Source organism: Hipposideros armiger, unplaced genomic scaffold, assembly GCF_001890085.2.
Source record: "Hipposideros armiger isolate ML-2016 unplaced genomic scaffold, ASM189008v1 scaffold_152, whole genome shotgun sequence".
NCBI lineage: Eukaryota > Metazoa > Chordata > Mammalia > Chiroptera > Hipposideridae > Hipposideros > Hipposideros armiger.
Genome location: NW_017731502.1, coordinates 2,106,733 through 2,130,694, shown reverse-complemented (window position 1 = coordinate 2,130,694; position 23,962 = coordinate 2,106,733). Strand labels below are relative to the sequence as shown.

At 44.4% G+C, this 23,962-nt stretch overlaps 1 protein-coding gene across 6 annotated transcripts in view; it reads right to left on the bottom strand.

Annotated features, from left to right (window-relative positions):
* The window catches only part of SRGAP3 (SLIT-ROBO Rho GTPase activating protein 3), a 238,205-nt gene extending 217,132 nt beyond the window's left edge, over positions 1-21,073 (bottom strand). For all 6 annotated transcript variants that reach the window (XM_019651075.1, XM_019651076.1, XM_019651078.1 and 3 more), the window contains exon 1: positions 20,650-21,073. In XM_019651075.1, coding sequence (XP_019506620.1) covers positions 20,650-20,716 — 67 coding nt within the window. In that variant the 5' untranslated portion in view covers positions 20,717-21,073. The remainder of the gene's footprint in view (positions 1-20,649) is intronic.
* Between the last annotated feature and the right edge of the window lie 2,889 nt (positions 21,074-23,962).

Genomic DNA, 23,962 nt, shown 5'->3' with positions numbered 1-23,962 from the left:
GAGAGAGAGAGAAGGAAGGAAGGAAGGAAGGAAGGAAGGAAGGAAGGAAGGAAACCACCACTCCACCAGGGGTTGCTAACTCCCATATCTAAGACCCAGTTAGCTCAGTTGGTTAGAGCGCAGTGCTCATAACACCAAGGTTGCTGGTTCAATCCCCACATGGGCCACAGAGATGCTCCCTCCACAACTAGATTGAAACAACTACTTGACTTGGAGCTGATGGATCCTGGAAAAACACTGTTCCCCCAATAAAAAAAATTAAAAAAAAAAAAGACCCCGGAAGTCAGGTGAACTAGTACAGCAGGAGAGATCAGGGGGTGAGGACAGTGGCCAAGTGAGCTCAAATCCTGTCAAAGAAGGGCAATGGCACTTAGCTCCAGCCTGTGCTGCCACATGGGAACGCAGGCCAAACCTTCTGATTTTTTAAAAAGGTGCTAAAAATCCAGAATTTACGTGAAATCTCCTCATTTTTACATGTTGGCATCTAATTCACATTTTTCAAAGACACAGTACAGGCCAAATCAAACATATCTGAGGGCTGGATTTGGCCTGTGTGCCGTCGGTTTGCAAGCTCTGCATAAAAGTTCAGCTTAAACAAATTGCCACCAGTAATGTGCAAAACAGATCCTTCCCCCTCACCCCCTCCCTCTCTGAGAAATGAGGTAGGGGGGTCAGGGAGGCAGATGCAGGTGAGAAGAGGTTCAAGGATGAGGCAGGGCCAGTGCCAGCTATTGTCCAAATTACTAGGTAAGAACTTTAGTATATGTTTCCATTTTGACAGAGTCTGATCAAAATGGCCGCATCCAGTCAGCCTCTTCAACTTGTCCTGCTTTCCTCGTCAGAAAACAAAATTTTTACTTTTGTCATGAAAATTATCTTCTTTCACTGGGCTTCAGAAAGTAGAATCTTAGGGTTGGCAGAGACCTTGTATGTCAACTAAAACAAATCACCCTCTGATACCCAAATCCCCACTTTGACAATCTTTTCCAGGGACATATCACCCAGCCTCAAACACCGCCAGGGAGATCAAGGCTTCCTGGGGCTGCCCGCTTGTCCCTTTAAGACAGCTCTAATTGTTAGAAAGGTCTTCCAGGCACTAGACTTCCATAAACCCAGCCCAGCCCATAATCAGATTAGAATTTTTGGCAGCTGCCTCCCCATGACTCACACCAAACTTATTGTCCACGAGAACCTTAAATCTTCCACATAAGTGCTGCTGCTAAGCACATCTCTCCCTAGTCTGTCCTTGGCCAGCTGGGGTTTTAGACATAAGATGAAGACTTTACATTTTTTCTTACTAAATTTTAGCCCACCTCCATGTTATGATGAGGTGGTCATCGTTTACAGGTACAAATCTTTGTTAGTTTCCCACCTTTTTTAAAGAGGATCTTGACCCTACCTCTGCCCCACAATTGTTGATGCTGAGGGCTCTGTACTTAATTGATAACACAGATGGCACTGGGGCATTTGCCATGAAAATGACCTACTGTCTACCTTCTCCAAAGCCTGGTTGCTCGAAATATTTAGGGGGGATTGAATGAAAGTTGATCCAGTCCTCCAGATCAAAACACTCAAATACCCACAGGAGCTAAACAGGCAACCAAAGAGTAAAGCGGACCAGGCGGGCCCTGGAACAAAGCAGAATCCATGCCCCGCGGGAAGTGGGTGGCCGGTCTTGGCCTCTGTCTGAGAACGAGGGCCCCGTGTTTCTAGACGTTCCCATTTCAGAAGAAACGCCAGAAATCTGGATTTTTTTATGTGAACACTCCTCATTTTCTTTAAAACTTTCTTGATTTTTTAAATGTTGGACACTAATTCACTTTTGTAAATGTCCCAAAGGCCAAACAAAACACACTAGTGGGGCTATGTTTGTCTGCAAGCTGCCGGTTCTGCTGTAGACTTCACTCTTGGATTGAATCAAGCCCTCCAAATCTGGGCAGGAATAATAACCAAGATCACTTTTACATGTTGCCCATGTTCCAGATACCGTGCTAAATACTGAGTGTGGATTATCTCATTTAATCCTCACAAGAGTCAGGGGGCAGGGGCGGGAAGGGGGATGCTCATTTTAAGGAAATGGAAACATAGGAAGTGATAAAGCTGGAATTCAGTCCTGTCTGACTTCAAAGTCCAGTGCAGAGTTCTTGAATCACTCTGTTTGAGCAGAATTGCTGTTAAGTGAGCTGTGCTTTGGTGTTCAGACTATCAACTTACACTGAGGGATTTTTAACTGCTAAAAATGTGTTGTGATGACTACTATAGGGGTGACTAAGTCCACCGCCCACCACATCGCTGGGTCCATAATGGCTTCCGGCAGCTGAAGGGCCCTCCTGCCCACCTTCCACCAGTTCCCCTCAAGAATGGGTTTGAGGCAAACACCACAGCACTTCTCCCTGAAGGAGAGTGTCTTGCCCTTGACTCCAACCTCAAACTCATCCTTAAGGAGAAGTAAAGAAGGATTTACTTAAAATAATGACAGGGAGTCTCTATTGTGAAATTTGAAAGGACGGTGGCAAATTAGAGGCATTTTTATATCATAGACATTGAAGCATTTGTTACACTGTCATGCAATTCTCATTGTACAACCCTATCTGATGAGCATAATTTGAGACAGAAGAGACTATAACTTCTCCACCTCATCCAAAAATGGCAAACCCAACTGCCTATTGAAACCGGGAAGCTTAGGTAAATGAGTGAAGCAGTGGGGGTGAGATAAGGAGGTGTGGGGACTCAAAGCTCCTGGCCCAGGAAGCAGCAGAGACTCAAGACTGCATGTGTCATCTAAAAATGGCAGCTGCTACTCAGCTCTGGCTGATTGGTTACCACGTGGGAATGGGGGCCCAGTGCGGCCAGAATGTCCAATTTGTTTACAAGGAGTTAGAAACACAGATTTTTCTACGAAGTTGCCCAATTTTGTTGTGCATCTCAAAAAAATACATCGCTGGCCTGCAAGATATAATACCTCTTGCTGGGTAAGTGCTGGTCTGGAAGAAAATAAGTTAAATTTTTAAATTTAGTCTTGAGCTGCTTTAAATGGAGAAGGAGTACATCAAAGAGTCATTTTTACATCCTTGGGGTCTAAACTACCCAGTTCCTGGGTGCACAGCAGGCACACTATGGAGCAGTGCTGAGGATGCATGCTGGACATGATCGATTCTCCACTGATTTCTTCCCCAGAGGGAGAAAGCCACACCCTGAGTTGGTCATAGGCTTGGCTGTTAAGCTCTTGGGAGCATTAGAAAGGTCAACAAGGATGGGGAAGGAGTGGGACATTGACCTCTAGTGAGCTAAAAGCCAGCTCTATTCACTCTCCCCAAGTCAGGATCACAATTAAGGACACAGAAATGCACCCATCAAAAGGAAATGATAATATGGACTAGCCAGGTTCTAGGGCACTTTCATGGGCCAAAATTCCTAGAGGCTATACTTCCAAGGAGGTCAAATTCAAGTCTGGGTAGGTCCAGACTTCTAACACACTCTTCTCCCTTGTGACTAGTTAGACCTGGTAGCATCTCAGAGAGAAGTCAGGGCAGTTGTCCTAACTGGTCCCTACAGGGAAGGAGTCAGAGCTTTGAGCTCCGGACCAGCTTTGGTTACCCTGGAGCAATAGAACTAATATTCAAGTGTGTGCTTGGAGGGGAGGCCTTCACACCCAACCCACCTAGGCCAAAGTAGTTCTCCACGTGGAGAACAGCTCACCAGACCTCTACATTGGGATACTGAGCCACAGCTTTGGGACAGGCATTCATTTCCCAGTGAGTGGCCTCTATCATCTGTTTCCCTCTAGACCCTCTTGCGGAAGCACCAAGAGCCACCTGGACAAGGGACAAGGCTGGGGTCTGGGTCCGAGATCTGGCATCCTGACCAAAGTCTAATCTGTTATTACCCCATTCACATTTCTATCTATTCACAGGAGAAATTCCTCTCAGGGCTCAATATCCAAAATAGTTTAGGTTCTCTTGAAGAGTTGGTGGTTTTCCCTTAAAGATACTATTAAACTTTACATGTTTAGAGTCAGTAAAGATCTCATTCTCCTAAGATCTCTCTGCTTTCTGATTCTATTTGCCACAGGGTGTGCTGTTTCTCTTAATGGTATCCACTGTTTATGGAGCACCTACCATGTGTCTGTTCTGGCCTGAATGCTTTACGGAAATGCCTAAGGTAGGTCTATGCTTCCTATTTTACAGCGGTACAGAGAGCTGAGCCACAGAGAGGTTAAACAATTTGTCCACAATTAGCAAGTGGCACGACTGGAATCTGAGGCCAGGTTTATTGGGCTCCGGAGCCTGCCGTGTCACTCTTGTAGTTGAGATTATTAATAACATTGGCTAACACTGACGGAGTCCTTACTCTGTGCGAGGCCCTGTGCAGAGTGCTTGCATGGATTATCTCATTGAACCACCTAGATAGCTCTTTGAGGTTAGATTAGTATCTTCACTTTACAGATGGAGAAACTGAGGCTCAAAGAGATGAAAAAGACTTGCCCAAAGTCACATAGTTAGAAGAGTAGCAGAGCTGGGCTGCAAGCCTCAGGCAGTTTGATTTTAACAAGCATGCTCCTGATTCCTAAGCCTGCCTTCCTTGGTTTCCTGATATTCTCAGACTAGATGGGCATGCTCATATCCTCATCCTACAAATAGTCAATTAAAACACTGAACAGGGCAGGGCCTTTTGGCAGGAGTAGAGACTTCACCTAGGCCAGCAACCGTGCACCAATCAGCACTTATTTGGACAATTAGGAACCCATCGAATGCTGCTCTTGGGCTGTCTGTGCTTAGGGACCTGCAGAGGCAGAAGAAAATGTAGATTTGTGGCAGTACTGGCTGGAGAAGGGTCTAGTGGCCCAAAGCTGAAATTTGGTCCCCTCCTTCCTAACTGCAGAACCAAGGCTCTGTTTCTAGGCTTGGCTTCAGTCCTTCCCCCAGCCCATTCAGATGATAATTAACTGGGTCTTAGAGGTACCAAAGCCCCCAAGTTGAGCCTCAGATAATCTTTCCAGTTTTGTCAAGCAACTGGCCATTTTCCCACTTCCAGGGGAAATAAGGGACTCTGTGGTTTACGGGCCCCAGTCTAGGGTAGAGGCCAAATAGGGCCTTTGTCTGAGGAGCCCATAGAAAGCTTACTCCAGGGTTCTGACAAACAATAAAGGAAACTGGTGATCCAGGGGGCATTCCTGTTTCTTGGGAGACTTTTCTCTAGGAGTATCAGGATTTATCTTTTCATAGTCTCTTTTCATTCATCTTGCCATCCGGCCTTTGACAGTAATGAGGATGGAGAGATGTGGCTGTCTCTTTAGAAAACTGGGCAATTAAATTTCCTTTAATGAGTTCTTTACTTTCTCTGAGCAATATCATTTCTGCGGCAGACTTGAATGGTTTTCTTCTTTAATTCCTTAAAAAGAATTGGAAGGCAGTGTTTCCTGGAAGAGCATCTTAATATTTTTGTAAGCTTAAACCTAACTGTGCATGTATTTTTCTACCCTTGATAGCTATTCCAGAACTTGCTGTGAATGCCTCCGGTGTGGCAGGCACTAGGCACAGGAATTTAGGAATGAATAAAACAAGGCCCCTGCACTCAAGGAGCTCACAGAGATGCAGACACATAAACAACCCCACAGTAATAGCAGCATGTCCAGGGGAGGATCTAGGCAAAAATAGAAATAATTAACATTTCTGCAGAAGTCTAGAGTTAACTTTCTCACACACCACTTCATTTGATCTTCACAGCAACTAGCCTTTAGGATAGATAATGCCTCATTTTACAGATGTGGAAGCAAGGATGCAGAATGGAGACGTGCCTCACTCAAAAGACAGATCAGAGATGGAAAAATCAGGTCTTATAACTCTAAATCCCAGACTCTTGACACAGCAGCACAATGGCTCCTGATTGAAGCCCAATAGCTTAAATGGTTGGGCTTGGCTATTCCACCCCATAGCCATCTCTTAGAATTTTAAAAGAGCAGGGAAAAACACCTTTCACACTACATGGGGTAATAATCCAGTAAAGTAATACAGTTCATTTCAGCAATCATTCTCACAGTATATAATGAACACCACAAGATGTTAAGCATAACTTAAATATCTTTTGCAGGTGTCTTTCTTCTTTCCTTCCTTCCTTCCTTCCTTTCTTCTTTCTTCCTTTCTTTCTTTCTTTCTTTTTCTTTCTTTCTCTAATTTTATAGTTCAGCAGATATCTGAGCATTCCCCACAGCAGAGAAATTTGTCAATAAATTCCTTACTTATTGTCAGTGTTGTGGGTGTTTTAATTAGAAAAGTAATCACACTCATTATCTTAGAAGTCAATCAAAACTGAAGAATATAAAGGGAAAAGGTCTCCTTTCCACTGTTCCCTGTTACTACCATCCCTGACCTCTCCCCCAAGAGTAAACATCATTATCAATCAGTAAGAACTATTAGACTCTTTTTATACACACCCAAATACATAAAGACACACATTTTTTATTTTAAAAAAAAAACAGGATTGTAACACACACACACACACACACACACACACACACACACACACGGAATTCAAGTGGGGTTTTTTTTTTCCCTAATTCATCCGTAGTCTACATGATTACTAAATGTTCTTTTGCTTTCAAAAAGAATACACAGACAGTCAAGTTGGTGAGTTTACTATAGTAAACTCATTGAACAAATATTGAACAAATATTTCAAGTTCATGAAACCTGGGGCACTTATAAAATCCAGGTTTCCAGGTCCCACCCCCCAGAGATTTTGATTCAATAGGTCTGGGGTGAGACCCCAAATCTGAATTTGTTACAAATCCCCCCCCTCCGTGATTCAATGCAGGTGGCCCAGGCACCACGCTGGGAAAAACACTGCAGTAGGCAAAGAAAGCATCATGCCTATCTAAGACTTCCTTTCCCACTGCCCATCCATCTCTCCTTTCCAACCAGATACACTTACTAATGTTTCACCTGCAGGCTCAGGTTCACTGTACAGGACTCTGAATGCTGGTGACTCTCTTACTGGCTTAGCTAACATTTTCATTGTTCAGTAAATGCTCCTGTGTGCCAAGCAGTGTGCTGGAAATTCTGATGTATGTTTTTTCAGCTAATTCACACACACACACACACACACACACACACACACACACACACACACACGAGCTATTATTATCCCCATTTTTCAAATAAGGAAACTGGTGAGGTATTATCCCTATTTTTCTTATCTTTCTTGGATAAGAAAAGACTTATCCAAGGTCATTCAACAGATAAGCCATAAGCCAAGACTCAAACCCAGGTCTGTGCAATTCCATCCAGAGCATGGTCCCCCACCCCATCACAGCTGCCTCCTTCCACAATCCATATTCTTGTCTCACCTACTTTCTGTGACTAGCATAACTCTGTCCAAGCAGGATGGATTTCTATCCTCTTCAGTTGATCCCTGACTTTAATTTCACCTTAAAAGCACTTATCCCATGATTATATTGGGTTGTCGGAAAAGTCATGACGTATTTTTTCTATGTTTTTCATTGCAAAAATGCACCATGACTTTTCCGACAACCCAATATTTACCATCCTGAATACAACTATTATAAAATTCTTTTTCTGAAACCATTTTGGTCTTTTATACTGAGAGTTGTGTGTTTCTCTTAAAAGTACCAATCTTCCTGACCCCTTAAATATTTTTATGGCTTCTGACATTTCTCTAAATGAAATCACGGTTCTGTCCAGATCCAAAATAGCTCAGGAAATAATGGTGGTGAGATAAGCTTAGCCAATTCAACTCTACAGATCAATATCATAAATCATCTACAACATTTTCAACCATTTAGATCCATTTGCTATAGGTTCCCCCAAGAGCGCTGCACCACCCGTTCATGACACTCAACATTTTTGTAATTACAAGTTAAAGTTTGCCTTCCTCCTATGAAGGCAGGGAACATAGTGAGAACTAATAACTATTTGTTAAACTAAATCAAAGTACACTGGCCCACCATATTCTCAACATTTCTTTCCCACTATTCCCAACAGCATAACAATTCTGTGTTTTTGGCAGAGAGCAGTAGAGCCTCCGTCATTTTTGGCTCAGAGCTTCAATGGCGATATTATGCCAAGTATGAGATCCAGCAAGACAGAGATACTCAGGGTGGACCCTGAAGCAAGAGGATCAGGCCATGACTAAAGCCCTAGATGAGCTGAGGGTCAAGGGATACATAAACTCAAAAGACCACAACCAGCAAAAGGTCAAGAGTCCCAATGGCCAAGGTAGGAGGTCAAGGAGTGATCAGCTACCAGGTATCAGAAGCCAGGGAGTGACCATTGTTCTGCCTCGGTTTTCCCCAAGATGATATATCTTTGGGGGATCCAAACTACACAGTCTGGAGAGGCCACTGATCAAAATAAAGACTATGTAAAGTCAAAAGTAACATACTGGCCAGCTCTGCTTAGAAACGTCCTACTGAGATGACAGTTGCCTAGATGCCATGCTGCTCAGCCAGTTTGCATTCTTTAGTACGAATAAAATCAGAGAAGTGACATCCACTCTTTTGTGTCCTTGAAGGTGGCTAAAATGTTTCATGGTAAGAATCTCTCATGTTCCTTCTCTTTCTCTGGTACCTTTTAAGGCACTCTCAGCTATGGAAGGTCCTCTACAGAGCTCTCCCCTCCCTCTGAGCTCTAATCTCTCAGTAAAAACTATACATGCCTATAGGCCTTTCTGCCTGACATAAAGTTGGAAAATGTACTAATCTACAGTAAGCTATATTCTGAAAATACACTCACCAGCCATCAGAAGTCAGGAGATAGCAGGTTACCACTGCTGGGAGCAAACCAGCAATCAGGAATCCCAAAAAAAAAGTACCACTGATGACCAAGGCCTCTGGCAGAGAACAAGTAAAGGTGAACCAGAGGAAAGGTACCAGCAGGCAGGGTAACCTGCGGCTGAGGCTAAAATCTTCGCCCTAGACAAGACTTTCTTCTTAATACTTTAAAGGCAAGAACTTCTGCCTGGGTACCAATAGGGAAGTGAGACTACAGGGGACTGGAAAGGGGGAAATTTTTAGCTGGAAGTGGCTGGAACCCATGTCCAGGTGGGGTAAGCTCAGTTCCCCCCAATTTTATACAAATTTTGGGAGACAGAAGTGGCCAACACAAGCCAATCGCTACAATCCCCCGCCCTAAAAGACCTTCCAAACATGTGGGAGGGCATACTTCTTGACTGATGTTCTCACTTGGCAAAGTCTGTTTATTATTAGGCCATACTCTATTTCAAGCCCTAGGCCTACAGGCCTATGGTGATTTGCTTATCAGCTTCATTTTTATAACATTTTCATGAAAGATCCATGATCCCATTTTTTTGTTACATATAGACATTAAACAGATTCGATAGAAATATGAAATCTGGACGGTAACATATAGAATGTTTATAGTGGTTATCTCAGGTAGTGGCTTCTAGATTCTCTGTTTTTATATTTTCCTATATTTTCAAAACTTTAAAGATAATGAGCATGAATACAACCATAATCAGAAAAAAAAAGTTATTAAAAAAAAATAAGACTGTCATCCATCATCTCCAAGGTCAGAGACTCATAGGAACCAATGGTTAGAAAAGAACTTCAAGCTCCTCTAGTTTCAAGTCTCATCTCCCACCGGCACTCCATTCCACCTACTCTGGAATTAAGCCACATCAAACTTCTCACCATTTCCTGACTACCCAGGCCCTTTCATGACCCCCATGCCTTTGCACATGCTGTTCTCTCTTCACGAAATGCCTTTTACCATCTGGAGAGCTTCTACCCATCCTTTAAAACCCTACTCAAAAGTCCTTCTTTCTATAAGAACCTCTCCAGCTCTCGTGGCAAAGCAGTCACTTTCACTCTGAGTTTCCACAATGAGTTTCAGCATTGTCCCAGTACTTACTATGCTGTATTATAATTGATAAATCTATTTTTGTAACTATCTTTCCTAGAAAACTACCAGCCCCTCAAAGACATAGATGAAAATTATATTTTACCCAATTTTGTGTCTCCATATCAGACACATACTCCATTAACAAAAATTATTGGATTCCCTGCAGTATCCCCACGAGTGGCACCGTGTCTCTCTACCTTCCCCTCTAAGCCATCAGCTGGGTGGCTCTGCATAGACACCATTGTCCCTTCCGTGGATTCTTCATCTTCCTGAATTATCTCGCAGTCAGGGTTTGGGGAAAGCCTGGATCTGCTTCATTATGTGCCTCTAGAATGCAATTCCCAGTCCAATCCCATGCATCTCGAAGCAGAATATCTACGTGTGCTTATGTGCAGAGCCCATCACAAGGACATCTACGTTCATTCATTCATTCTACAGATATTATGATCACCTGTTGTACACCAAATGATGTTCTAGGTGCTAACAATACACAAATGAACAAGAGAAACAAATGTCTTATAGACTTTCATTTCTGGTAAAAAGAAAAATAAACAAAGAATGGAAAACATCATACAGCCGTAAGTGCTTTGCTTAGAGTTCATGTCAGCAGATGTACTTTTTACACTATGGTTACTCGGATTGGCTGGTCAGGAATTGATATGCAAGCTGAGAGCTGAATACCAAGAAGGAGCCAACCATGTGACAATCCAGGGGAAGAAGATTCCAGAAAGAAGGAAAAACTAAGTGCAAAGGTCTGAAGCAGGTACAAGCTTAGAGAATTCAAGGAACCAGGAGAGTGGAAAGGTGAGGTGGCCTAGGTAGGCAGAGCATGGCTTTGTAAGCTGAGCTCGGGGTTGGGATTCAATTCTTATCAGATGCTACTGGGTTTGGAACCCAGGGCTGACATGATTAGATTTAAACTGTGTCAGAATTACTGCCGGCTGCTGTGGGGAGAACAGACTATGAGGACAAGAGAAGAAGCCGGGAGACCAGTCTTTCAACCAAGACCTATGTTGCCCTCCCTCCTCCGGGGACATTTGGCAATGTCTACAGACATTTTTGGTTGTCATAACTTGGGGAGGGGGTGTTACCGATATCTAGTGGGAAGAGGCCAGCATCCCACATTGTGCAGGACAGCCCAGAATGTCAGTGTGCAGAGACTGAGAAACCCTGAGTTAGGAGGATGTTGCCATGGTCCCAGCAAGAGGTGATAGTGGTCTGGGCCAAGATGATGCAGATGGAGAAAGAAGAAAATTCACTGCAATTAATATTTTGAAATATTGAAGGTTTTCTTCCATATTTCCTTAGACCTCTTGGACCTGATACAGGCAGGGAGGGCATTCTGTGTTTATTGCCTCTGGGATAACACAGAGAAAGGGTCGATTCTTGGCATTTGACTTTCCAAAGCTTAGTCCTCAGGGAGAAGAAAAAGAATGTGGGTTATGGGCAGTAGCTATGAGAGAACGTTAGAGGACAAGTGCCAGGATATCAGCCCTCTTACCTCTCTCCCCTTCCGGCCCCACACATGGATAAAAATTTCAGGGAGTCAGTAAAGCAAAGTGTATGTGGATTTTATGGATCTATGAGAAAATAACCTGGGAGGTCAGGAATTGACATGCAAGCTGACAGCTGAATACCAAGAAGGAGCAAGACATGTGACAACCAGCCAACCCTGCCTCACCCCATACAAGTTCAGGGAAAAAGGTTGATGAGGGAATCCTTTACAGATTTGCAGAATCTGAGAACAGAGAGGAGCTACGCCACTTCCCCAGGCAGAGCACCAGGGAGGGGCTGGAGAAATGAATGCTGGGCGTGGCAAGACAATCATGAGACGAATGTCCAATCCCTCACCACCAGCATGGCCCCTGGTGCCTACAAATCACATGGAAGTAGCTGAAGAGGGGGACACATGAAGAAGCCCAAGGGGGAGGGGTGGAAAAAGGAGGCTCACTGGCCTAGACCCACCATTGAAGACCCAATAAGAAGGAGGATTGCTCAGTAACAAAACAGCAACAGATGTTCCTTGGAGCTGCCTCCATCTCCCTGGACTTGGCGCACAACACGGGAGGAAACAGGAGAGAAACCAAAAATTGACTTAGATTTATTTCTGCCACCCCCAGCAGACTAGAGACGTGAAATGGAAATCGAGTTACAAAAAAAATAAAGAAAACATTTCTTGTGCAGCTGGATTTGTGGCTGAGATCTGTTCATTCTGAGGTGCAATGAGCTGTGTGGACTTCCGCATGTTTATCGGCACCATTATCAGCTGGCATCAACTGTACGATCCCAGGGGCAGCGCCAAGGTTCATTTGGGGAACCTTGAACACTGCCTGCAGCTGAGTGCACCCTCTTACTGTCATGCACAGAAGGGCGCGCACGCGCGCACACACACACACACACACACACACACACGCCATGCATATTGATCGGGGTGAGCTGTCACCAAATTACCATTTAAATCAATGGTTGAGCGCTCTGTAATTGGAAATGTCAAAACCCACATTTTCTAAGTGACCTCAAAGCACCACACTGATATCACTTAGCTGAGCTGGATATGCATTAGTTTTGCCTCTTTCCTTCTTCAAATTGTCCTCTGAGAGGAGTATAAAAATTAGAGAACTGAGCAAAAGGCAAAAAGAGAAAGCATCTGGATAAGCCACAATGGTTGCCTGACATTTTTCCAAAATGTAATCTCAGGAACAGAATCTTGAGACATTATTCCATAAAAAAGGTCTATAAGATTAAATAAGTTTGAGGAAAGCCCACGACCCCTTCGAAAAGATTCACACCTAACACAGTCAAGGTTTTCAGAAGGCCTGTGGGAAACAAACCTATTCAACTCAGTTTGTGCAGAATTTCTGAAATCTATTTGACCACAGTACTATTTTTTCCACCCAACGCCTCTTTACATCCAATCTCATGGACTACACCTCAGGGAACACTACTCCAAACATAAATTGGCCTAGTGATTAAACAAATTAAGAGAACAGAGCCAAAATCCCACTCCCGGCCAGCCAAGATATTTTATAAGCACCAACAAGCCACCAGGAACGAAGCATTTACAAGTGAAACCTAGCCCAGGACATAGCTTGCTGGGTCCTGCATTAGGGCCAGAGGTTCTGAAACTCAGCATCTTTCAGAAGTCAAGCCCTGTCCCCTTCCTGGCAGCTAGAAGGAAATAACCGGTTTCTGAACAAGCCTACCTCTTCTCCACCTGACCTCTCCAGTCCTTTCCCTTGCCTCATCCTGTTTTCCAAGGTACCACTCAGCTCTGCCTCCTAAGCAACCAATTCTGGCCATCTCGGCTATTTGATAAATACCAACAAGCCACCAAGAATGAAGCATTTACAGATGAAGTGTCTGCAAGCCAGAGCCCTTCTCTGAGCATTAGTCTCCACATATGGAAAAAAAAAAAAGTGGGAGATTTGGACTAGAAGACACCTAAGATGTCTGGTTCTACATTCCCAGGTTGGTGGAGATAGATCAGACAGCCTCTGTCAAGTCTACAGGGGTGTTTGCAGTGGGCACTTGCCCAAAGATGAATCCTCTGTGGTAGGAATGACGGAGCCAGACACAGTTGGGTGGCATCAAGTGGGGGCTAGAAGGGGTTGGATTAGAGAGAGCGTGGAAGTGTTAGGAAGGGTAGGAAGTCAAAGGTAAAGACCCATCCCAGATTGGTCACCCAAGGAAGAAACTTCTGGGTTTCAGAGCCATGTTGCCTTGGCATGCATCTTGCCTCCCTGCACAACCAGAAGTCAGCAAGACTCCAGTTTAAACCTTAGTTCTGGCACTGTTTGCTGTGCAATCTGATGCAACTTATTTTATTTCCCCAAACTTCAGCTTTTAAAATATAAAATGTGACCAATAATGACTATCTCACAGAATTATTGAGATTACAAAATGAGATACTGAATATATGACTGAGACCTACAGCTAAATAAAAAATAATTACCTCGGGCCAGCCGAGTGGCGCAATGATTAAGAACTGGCTTGGGACGCCAGAGGGACCTGGTTCGGATCCCACATATGAGGGCCAGTGACACTGCCCTCCACAGCTAAGATGCTGAACAACAGCTCAACCTGGAGCTGGGCTGCCGTGAGTCGCCCCTGGCGACGGCGTGGGCTGCAGCCTCTGTGGCAGTGGGTTGCCATGGGCTACCATGTGTAGCCAGCAGCCAGCGTGAGCGGCCAGCAGCCGCAGTGAGCGGCCTTCCAGAAGCCGGCGACTGATCTGCCTAGCCCAGGAAAAGCACAATGATGGTGCCAACTTGGGCCAGTGAACCAACATCCTCCACAACTAGATTGAAGAACAAAACGACAGCAACTTGTCTGTTCCCATCCCCCCAATTCCCCAATAAAAATCTTTAAAAAAAAAATTCATTACCTCACACTACTAAATAAAGCTGTGTAAACTGAAGCATGGCTTGTAACAGTCACTGAATGAATGGATGAATGGATGGATGGATGGATGAATGAATGAATGAATGAATAATAGAGGTTTCTGGAAAGAAAAGGTTGTCCCTAATATATAACCTTTGGTGGTGAAAACTCTAGAAATGGCCAATATAGGCCCCCAGATCCACTGATTTCCCCCAGACTGGGAGGTGCCTGGAGTGCAGTGCTCCTCACCCTGACTGTAACCAATGTCACCTCATCAAACATCACCTTGGCTTTCAACACATCAGTTTTCACCAAATCCCCGCTAATATAAACATCTCCCCTATCAGGGACAAAGAAGGAAATTCAACAAACCGTGAAGAATATTTCTTTTACCAGTAAAACCCTTGCTTTCAATAGAACAGAAAGTATGGGTGTTATTATGGGCTGAATGTTTGTGTCCCCCAAATTCATATGTTAAACCCCTAAACCTCAATATTATGGTATTTAGAGGTGGGTGGGGCCTTTGGGAGGTGACGAGGATTAGATGAGACCATGAGAATGGTGCCCTCATGGTGGGATTAGTGTCCTTAACAGAAGAGGAAGACAGAGAGTTCACGCCTTCTCCACACACCAAGGAAAGACCATGTGAGCACACAACCACAAGGCAACCATCTGAAGCCAGGGAGTGGACTCTCACCAGGAATTGCATCTGCTGGCACCTCTATCTTGGGACTTCGCAGCCTCCAGAACTGTGAGAAATAACTATCTGTTATTTAAGACACCCAGTCCATGGTATTTTGTTATAGCAGCCCAAGCTGACTAATGCAAACGTCAAAGAAAATAACTGTTTGAGTCATGAGCTATAAACGTAAAACGTTTTATGAGTAACTTATCAGCCACTCCCTCAACCGATAGTGTGCCAAACACGTTGGCGAAACAAAGATGACCATGAGCACTTCTGCCCTCAAGAGTTCGTAGCCAAAGGACTACACAAAAATTGTAATAAATGACAATAAGGCTCAGAATAGAGGGACAGATGTAAGGGAACCACTAATTCTGCCTAGGAGAGTTAGCAAGGCATCAAGGAAGAAGGTGTCATTTGAGCTGGCATTGAAGGATGGTCAGGAGTTGGTCAGACAAAAAAGGAGAAATAAGGAGGAGACATTTTAGGCATAACAAAGGCATCAGTGGGGTAAGATCTGGAGGTGGGAAGGGTATGGAGAACTCAGAGACAGGGATTGGTGTAATGTGGTTATAAAAGCCCAGGCCTATTACAGAGAAAACAACTGAAGATGGAACAGGAAAACTGGCTGAGGCCCCATCACCAAAACTGTTTATGGACTTCAACTTGTAGGCCAGAAGCTGCACCCTGGTGGGCCATGAGCTGACACTGTCCTACTGACAGGTTTAGTTTTTGTTTTGTTTTTAATCTGTACTACCATTTAAAAATCAGGACATTGTCTTCATGGCCTTGGGTGTGGCAAGGAATTCTTAGATATGACACCAAACGCATGAGGAAAATAGAAAAAAATTAAAAACATTTGTGCTTCAAAGGACACCATTAAAAAATAGAAAAAACAACCCACAAAAGTGGAGAAAATATTTGCACATCACATATCTGATAAAGGACATGTATCCAGAATATATAAAGAACACTTACAGCTCAATAATTTTTTTTTAATTAACATTTTAATACATTTTAAAAATGAAAATCAGGCGAATTTGTTTTAAAATCCAGATTCCCTTGACATGCTTCAAAAACTGACCACTCTGGGCTCACATTTCACGGCAATGACAGACTAGAGTGAGTGACAGCTGCCTCCTCTAGGTGAGTGCCCTAATCGGCCCAGTCCCCAGTACTCTCCAGTTTCTCTGACCCAGCCTGTTCTCCTCACTGAATCCTGTCAGAGGCACTGAGGGTTTCTAAGGAGGCCATCCAATCACTCTATGGCATAATCCCTTTAAGACTGAACTCTTTCTGGCGCTCAGTTTAAGTTATTTGTGTTTGGTGGGTTGGGGGTTTTTTTTGCTATTATGATCATTATTATTATTATTATTATTATTATTATTATTATTATTATTTTCTTCACTGATTTTATCATCATATTCCCAGAAAAGTCCTAAAAAGCCAAGAATGTAGCATGTACTTTGCATCTCTCACAACACCCAGCACAAGACAAAGAACAAAGTAGATACTCCACGTTTATTGAATGAATGCATAAAGGAATATATTCTCTATGATCTTCTTCAATATCTTCTTTTCTCACCCAAAATTATGATTATAGGTATGTAATAAAGAATAAAACACTAAAGTCAATCACTGCATTTCTATTTCAATTTTCTATCAGGTTAAAATGGAAATGGGAACTCTGGATAAACGTTGAACAGACCATTATGCCTCACAGCGAGATGGATTAGATCCCAGCATACTGAGAATGCCTGCAAATAAGATTATCAAACACTATTGGTGATCTTTGAGGAAATTGTGGAAAAATAGGATAGGTGCCAAAAAGCTATAGATAGGCAAATATTGTTCTAATTTCAAAAGAGGAAAGAAGTTATAGCTTGCCACTTCCAGACTAGAGAATGTGATGTCTCTCTCAGGCAAGGTTCTTGAATGGATTTGTAAAGGGATGCTTGTCAGTACCTCAGGCAGGAAGCAATGTCCATTTGGAGCCAGCACAAGAGTCACCAAGAACAAATCATATTAAATTCATTCCACTTTCTTCTCTCTGACAAGGCTCCTAGCCAAGTGGATTGAAGAAATACAGCAGATACAATATATATGGTACAATGAGGGGGTGGGCAGTGAAAAGGGATAATTCAACAGTGAAAAGGGCTAATTCAACCCTTGGGCTATATTAATAGAAGCATTACATACAGCCTAAGAGAGGTGATAGTTGTTTTCTTTCTCTGACCACATATAGGGAATCTCATTCAGAACTTAGTACCACTCTTGAAGAAGGCTTTTGATAGTATCATCTTGGAGGTTCATTTGGCAAACCATCTTTGAAAGCATAAAGCTCTCATCCAGATTTCTGGCATTTGTTAAAAAAACAAACAAACAAAAAACTGAAAGATCTGGCTGGGCCTACATTCCTAAATGGTAACAACTGGTTGGATCCAAGCACTGGTTGCCCATTTGGACAGAACGTATGCTGTCAGGCCCATCATAATCACCGCCACCACTTCTTATATTGGCCTCGATGAGATAGTGAACCAACTGCCACAAATCATCTTACTTAGCCAGCTTCACTCATTTATTCCATCCACCAAGCACCCAAAAGCATTGGAGTTTGTAACCCAGGATGCAATAGATCCAAAGGAGAGTGAAGATAAGCATCCGTGAACCATCGTAAATCAGGAAATGAGAATAATCATAGTCCAGGTGCTATGTTCAGACATCCAAGAAGCATCTTTCTTGTTCTACGAAGTCCCAAGGGGAAGATACTATAGAACCAATAGGTGGATGAGAGAGAGACATATTTAGCCCAACATAAAAACTGCTTACAACAGCCAGAGCTATCCAAAGATAGAATATGTGGGCTTGGGAGGTGGTGAGCTCCCCATCACTGGAAATGAGCAAGCATATGGTATATTGCTGCATTGCAGGTATTTAATCAAAGGGACTCAAGTATCTGAGAAGGCATGAGTCTGAAATACTTTACAATAAGAAAAAAACATTCCCTTTTGTTAGGTCAATAAATTCCTCAAAAAGAGATAAAAGAGAGTAAGTCTACAAAGAACTCAGTATTATTTTTAAAAACCAGAAGTTCCCCTCACGGAATTCATAGAGGGCAAAATCTGTCTAACTAGGTGGAGTATTTGCACCAAATTGGCCAAATGCTACCCGTGGAGAAAGGTAATTGGCATCAGGCATTATTTTTGGTGATTGGTCAAACATTCTTCAGAGGCAAGCAAGAAAGGCGAGGGATCAAAGTAAAAGGGCAAACAATGGAACTCCATCAAGAGGCAGCCAGCCCCACCACAAAACTGCCATCTGCTACTGACATCAATCCTTCAAAGGGCAGCTGTAGGCAAACAATGTGTCAGGGAACACGGGCCTGGCAGAAAACCCGCTGCCTTCGCATTTCTAGCCCTGTGACCTTGGGCAAGTCATTTAACGTTACGAGACCTCAGTTTCCTCATCTCTAAAATTGAGCTCCTGCGAACCCTTTCTGTACCTTGTGTAGGCCAAGAGGAGTGATATCTGAGAATGGGCCATAGAAACAGCAGAGCCCTGTACACACACTAATTACAACGAGGATGAACATAGAATTTTGAAAGAAAAGATTCCAGGTGGTTTCAGCCACAGCACCATCCCAACCTAAATCGTGTGGGTCTAAAGGAATAAAATTAAACTCTTGTAAACAGAATGCAGAGATGTGTAGAGTCTGGAAAAGACAAGATCACTTGGGCAAATTTCCTGCTGAAATGCATTACCTTTTGGGCAAATTTCCTGCTGAAATGCATTAACTTGCACTTGCTAACGAGTTGTTAAAAATAAAGGTGAAAGAATCAGAGCAATAAATGCTTAATTGATCTTCAAGCAAAGTTCACGGGTCCAGTGATACCAATCCTTCAAAAATAAAATCAGCATATTTCCTATCAAAATGACGCTTATAAAAACCCCAACTTGTCCAAAACTCAGCATCCCTTTCTCTTTATGGCATTTTTAACGGGAACCTCAGTTAAAAAAAAAAAAAAGAAATCAACCAAATTAGTCTTATAAAACATAACCTCCCTATAAAGTATCTATGCAAAGACTGAAACTGGGCTTTTGTATTGAGCAGTTGGGTGAATTCAAACCTCTGACCAATAAAGGGCTTGTTTCTAAATTTTCAGCAAGGCTGAAAACATCCTAAGTCACGGTTTTCTACACTGAACCGAAAAGGATTCAGAGACCAGGGATGAGGAGGGTTTTCTGCCTGTTTTGCCCTGGGGTCTACCCAGAGGTGATTAGCATGCTGGATTTGACCAGAACTAAAAGGCACAAGATGGTTAGTGAGACTGGAAAAAAACCAAAGCCCTCCCCGATGGCTGCTCCCCTCCCAAAGTTTCCCAAGCATCTGAAGCGTGTACAGCAGCTGTGGATGCCTGGCCTCCCACCGCTCTTGGGGAGGCCACCGGCCTTCCTGGGTCACCGAGTCTTGAGCTGCAGCAGCACCTAGAAGCAGGTGTGGCACTCGCTGGAGCCCCAAATAACTAACTTGCCCAGTAGCCCACCCATCACCTCAAGGAAAGGCTCAACACCCACTGAAGATGTATTCTGTCTTTGCTCTTTCTGTGAGAGACCACAACACACCCTGTGTCACAGCAAGGACAACTGTGACCAGAAAGAAAACAGACGCTGAGAGGCCCAGGCCCCGGCTTCCCTTAGGGTCCATTCTCGGAGAAAGAGTGTGCATGGCAAATGGTGCTTTTAGGCTTTCCTTGCCAAACCTGAGCCTAGAACTCAGGGTGGGAGAAGCCTGGCCCGAACGAGGGTTCCGCCTACATTTGTCTATGCGATTGTGTCCAGTTGCCTATTTCGCCTTGCTGGTAGGGGTTTAGGGAGCAGCTTCTGAGAGGAGTGTGCGCCCAGTGGCACCAAAGCTGGAACAAGCAGCCAGAGGTCATCTCACGCTCCTGGCTGTCTTCCCCTGGCACCACAAAAGCCAGGCAACACCAACCAGCCCAAACAGCACACGGAGCCGTTGGCTTCGAATGAAGGTGCATGACCCTAAACACCAGTGCACGGATGGCGATTGGGGCTGCACACTGAGAGAGAACACGTTTTCTGCACCAAGCTCCCTCTTTATGCCTAAACGCCTGCATTAGTTTGGATCAATATGGCCCATAACAGTTAATCCATGGCAACCCAGACCAGCCGAGAGACACTGACAAAGCAGTGCAGCCTCCCTGTGTGGCTTCCCTATGCACATGCATGTGAATTCCAGCCCCGAGAAAGTGGCAGAGGCAAAGCAATAACAAAAAGGAGAAAGAAAAATAAAATCGCAGACCATAAAAAAATGGACACCATATTAAAGGATGTTGAGCATTGGGGGGGTGGGGGAAGCGTGGGGCACGATGACTGTCAAAATGCCCTTACAGTGACATGTCACGGCCAAGATGATGGAGTATCCAAGACACTCCTAAAGCCGGGGTAGGATCCTCCTCGCACACCTGCAATGCAGTGATCACTGCCCCTCTATAATCCATACTCCCAGCACCGGCACTCTCTGCAGTTGAAACCAGTCTGGACTTGTACGGCTGCCACTGTTCCTCCTCACAATAAGATTATTGATGCATAACAACATTTCATGATGGCAAGGGAGGAAAAGGGGGGGGGGAGCCAAAGCAAGGAAACGAGGAAAGGGGAGGGGAGGCATGACTCCCCAACCCCATCTCACCTTTTATTTGGGCTTCATATTCGGCAATGATCTCTTTGTCTTTCTTGAACTTAGTTTGAGATGACATCTTCCAACGTGGCCACAGGCACTGACAGGCTCTTTGATTTATTTCTTCTTTTTCTTCCCGAGTTCTCTCTCAAGCCCTGGTAATCACACGGCTCTGGTCGATTTCACAGGTTTAGGAGCTAATCTCTCTCACTCGTATGCAGAGCCAAGGGAAAAAAATCCTTCTTGTTCTGGAAGGAAAATTCTCTTTACTCGCCCAAAAAATGTCTCCAGTAGCTTGGTCTGGTCAGCTCCTTTTGCAAAAGAAGAACCACCACCCTAGGAGCACTGTAACCTGCCCCAGATTTTCAAGATTTTTCTTCCAAAAAAAAAAAATAACCAAGAGCACACACACACACACACACACACACACACACACACACACACACACTCACACGTGCACTCGCACACTCATCTGGACATGCACACACACCGTTGTGATGCATGCACACACACACACACACACACACACTCACTCACTCACACTGGCTCACCCACTCACACACATCCATGAGAGGCGCAGCGCCTCCTTGGTCGTACAGTCAGCCCCCAGCTGGCTTTACAAAGCTCTGCTAAGGAGATGGTCAGGTTGCCAAAGGGCTGGTCATCTCGCATCCTCCCTCCCTTCAGCGCCTCTGGTCTGATGTACAGTGAGGATCAAAGCCAGGGGAGTGAGATGGAAGTTCTCCTGCTGTAAGGCTTAAGCTCCGGTGAGCTGGGGCTGGACTGCTCGCCCTGCAGGGCTGGCTGAGCGCTCCCCCCACCGCCTTCGCCCTCGTCACTAAGCTCCACCTTCTGGATTTTATAACAACTGACACATTGTAGCCTACAGGAGAGCAGAACTCACTGCAAGCAAAAAGGGGAAGAGACGCTCACAAAAGGGAAGGCAGCAGAAAAAAGAATCGGGTTGGGAAGGCCTGAAAGGCCCCTACAAACTCCTACCACTAGCAGTCGGGTTAAGGGATTTTTCTTCCAAAACCACCAAAAGGTCCACCTTTTCCATTGCACCATGCAATTTAATCCAATTTCTCCAAGCAACAGCTATGTGACAGTTTGTCACTCTGCAGGAATTGTCTAGCAGAGGAGAGGGGCTGACCTATGTAGGCAAGCTCATTAATATTTGTTGAGCAATTGCGGGCGGCAGGAACAATGCCAGGCGTTTCAGACATGCCAGCTTTGCAAAGCCCTTGAGAGTAGGCATGCTGGAAACACCCAGCTGCCTCAGTGTCTTGCAGGGCTTTGGGCAAATCAATAGCTCATTGAGCCTCAGTTTTCTCACCAGTCAAATGGGTTCTCTTCGAGGGCTTTTTCATTCATTCTTTCAATAAATCTTTATTGAAAGCTTACTATGGGTCGGGGATCGTTCTGCGTACGGGGATACAGCAATGGTCAAAATAGGAAAACAAAAAAAATCCCTGCCCTTCTGGAGAGCCAGAGTCTCCACAACACACAACTCTAGGAAATCACCATGTTAATAATCTCAGTCAAAGCAGCCTAGGTAGAGCTCATAAAGCATTGCGAATGGTGCCTCCTGGAGTAGTGTGAGGCAAGAGGCCCTGGGAGGGAGATGAAAAATAAACAGAAATGAGTAAATTATATGATATGGTAGCAGATACGTGCTGTAAGAAAGAAAATATTGCAGGGTAAGGGACTTCAGGTATGAGGAAGCGCTTGGGAAGATCAAATAAGAATATAAAGCCAAACAGCACAGTGCCTAGCACATAGGAAGTACTCGATAAATGGTAGCAATTATTATTACCCCCTGACATCCTCCCAACAACCTACCAATGTAATGTAAGTATCCATCTTTCATAGATGAAAGAACAGAGGCACAGATATGGAAAGTGACTTACCCAAGGTCACCAGCCGTCAAACCTAGGCTGTGTGACACCAGATTCCAACCATGCAAACGCTCAACGTCTCCTGCATTCTCTTAGGGAGTTTAAACCCATTTCACAAACCCTTAAGGTAGAATAAGATTTGTCCTTTAAAAATGAAATCAAGCACTGTGGGGTCACTGACCACATATTAAGATGGTCATTAACATGTATTATCTGCTATGTATGGTATTTTCACAAATTTCTCCAAATAATCTTCCATGTGCCTTTTCTGGATGTATGATAGATTACTTGATCTGGATTCCAAAATGAGTAGATTGCCGCTGCCAATCCGTTGAGGATTCCTAGAGAAGGTGGTGGCTGTAATGGCGAGGGGGCTGGGGACAGCAGGGCATCCCTGTGTAGTGAGCTGAGCTCTACAGATGGGAATGCATAGGACCTGCTTGGAGAAAGCATAGGGAACAGCCCAGCTGGGGAATCACAGGGCTTATTACAGCTTTGTGCCTGGAGACAGCAGGTCACAAAGGTCATAAGTAGATGCCACTGGCCAACAGTCATTGCCATCAACCCCCTGCCTCACGCTTTCCATTGGCATACTCAGGCCCTCACCCTCCTCAGTTCCCCTTTGGACCAGTGTAAAACAGAGACGGCCACACATGCTACCTGAGAAAGAGATATGCTCAGAGATTAGCATCCCTGCCTCAAGCACAGACTCTCAAAGGAAAATGGGAGTGAGCACTCTGTGCACCTTGGCAGGTAGGTGAAGGCTGGACTCCCTTCCTGGCCCTGCTAGTGACTGGCTCTGAGAACTGCAGCAAGTGACTTCGCCTGCTTGTTGCCCATTTGCAGCTGGAACAAGGAAATGTCAGCTATTCTCATCACTAAAATTTCCAATCTATAAATATTTCAGGGAGACCCATGTGTAGGGCACTGAGCCACAGAAATGTCACAAAAATCCTCATGAAACTGAAGCAAAGTATGGTATAGATAGAGCTATGTGCTGAACGGCAGAAGAAGCTGGATTTTGGCATAAGACAGATGGTGGTTCAAATTCTGGCTCGGCCGCTTTTCTGCTTGTGGGGGGTCTTAGGTAGCTGTTGTGCCTTCTCTGAGCCTCAGGTTCCTCATCTGTAAAATGATGGTGCTCTCGCTCATTGCACAGGACCTAATGTGATCAGGGATTTAAAGTACCTGGTATTTAGCAGAGGTCCTACAGATGTTATTTTTGTTTTCGGGTCCAACTATGCGGGACCTATGATAAGAATAGGGGCTCCATAGATACCCAGGTTAGGAGCAGGAAGAGAGAGAAGAAGGAAAAGGGGAAAAGAAAAAAATAGATTGTGCCCCCTGCACATATATCACCGCACACAGTGAATCCACATCATCCAGAATTTTCTGTCCCCTAGACGAGATGTGGCCTGGGCAGGCCG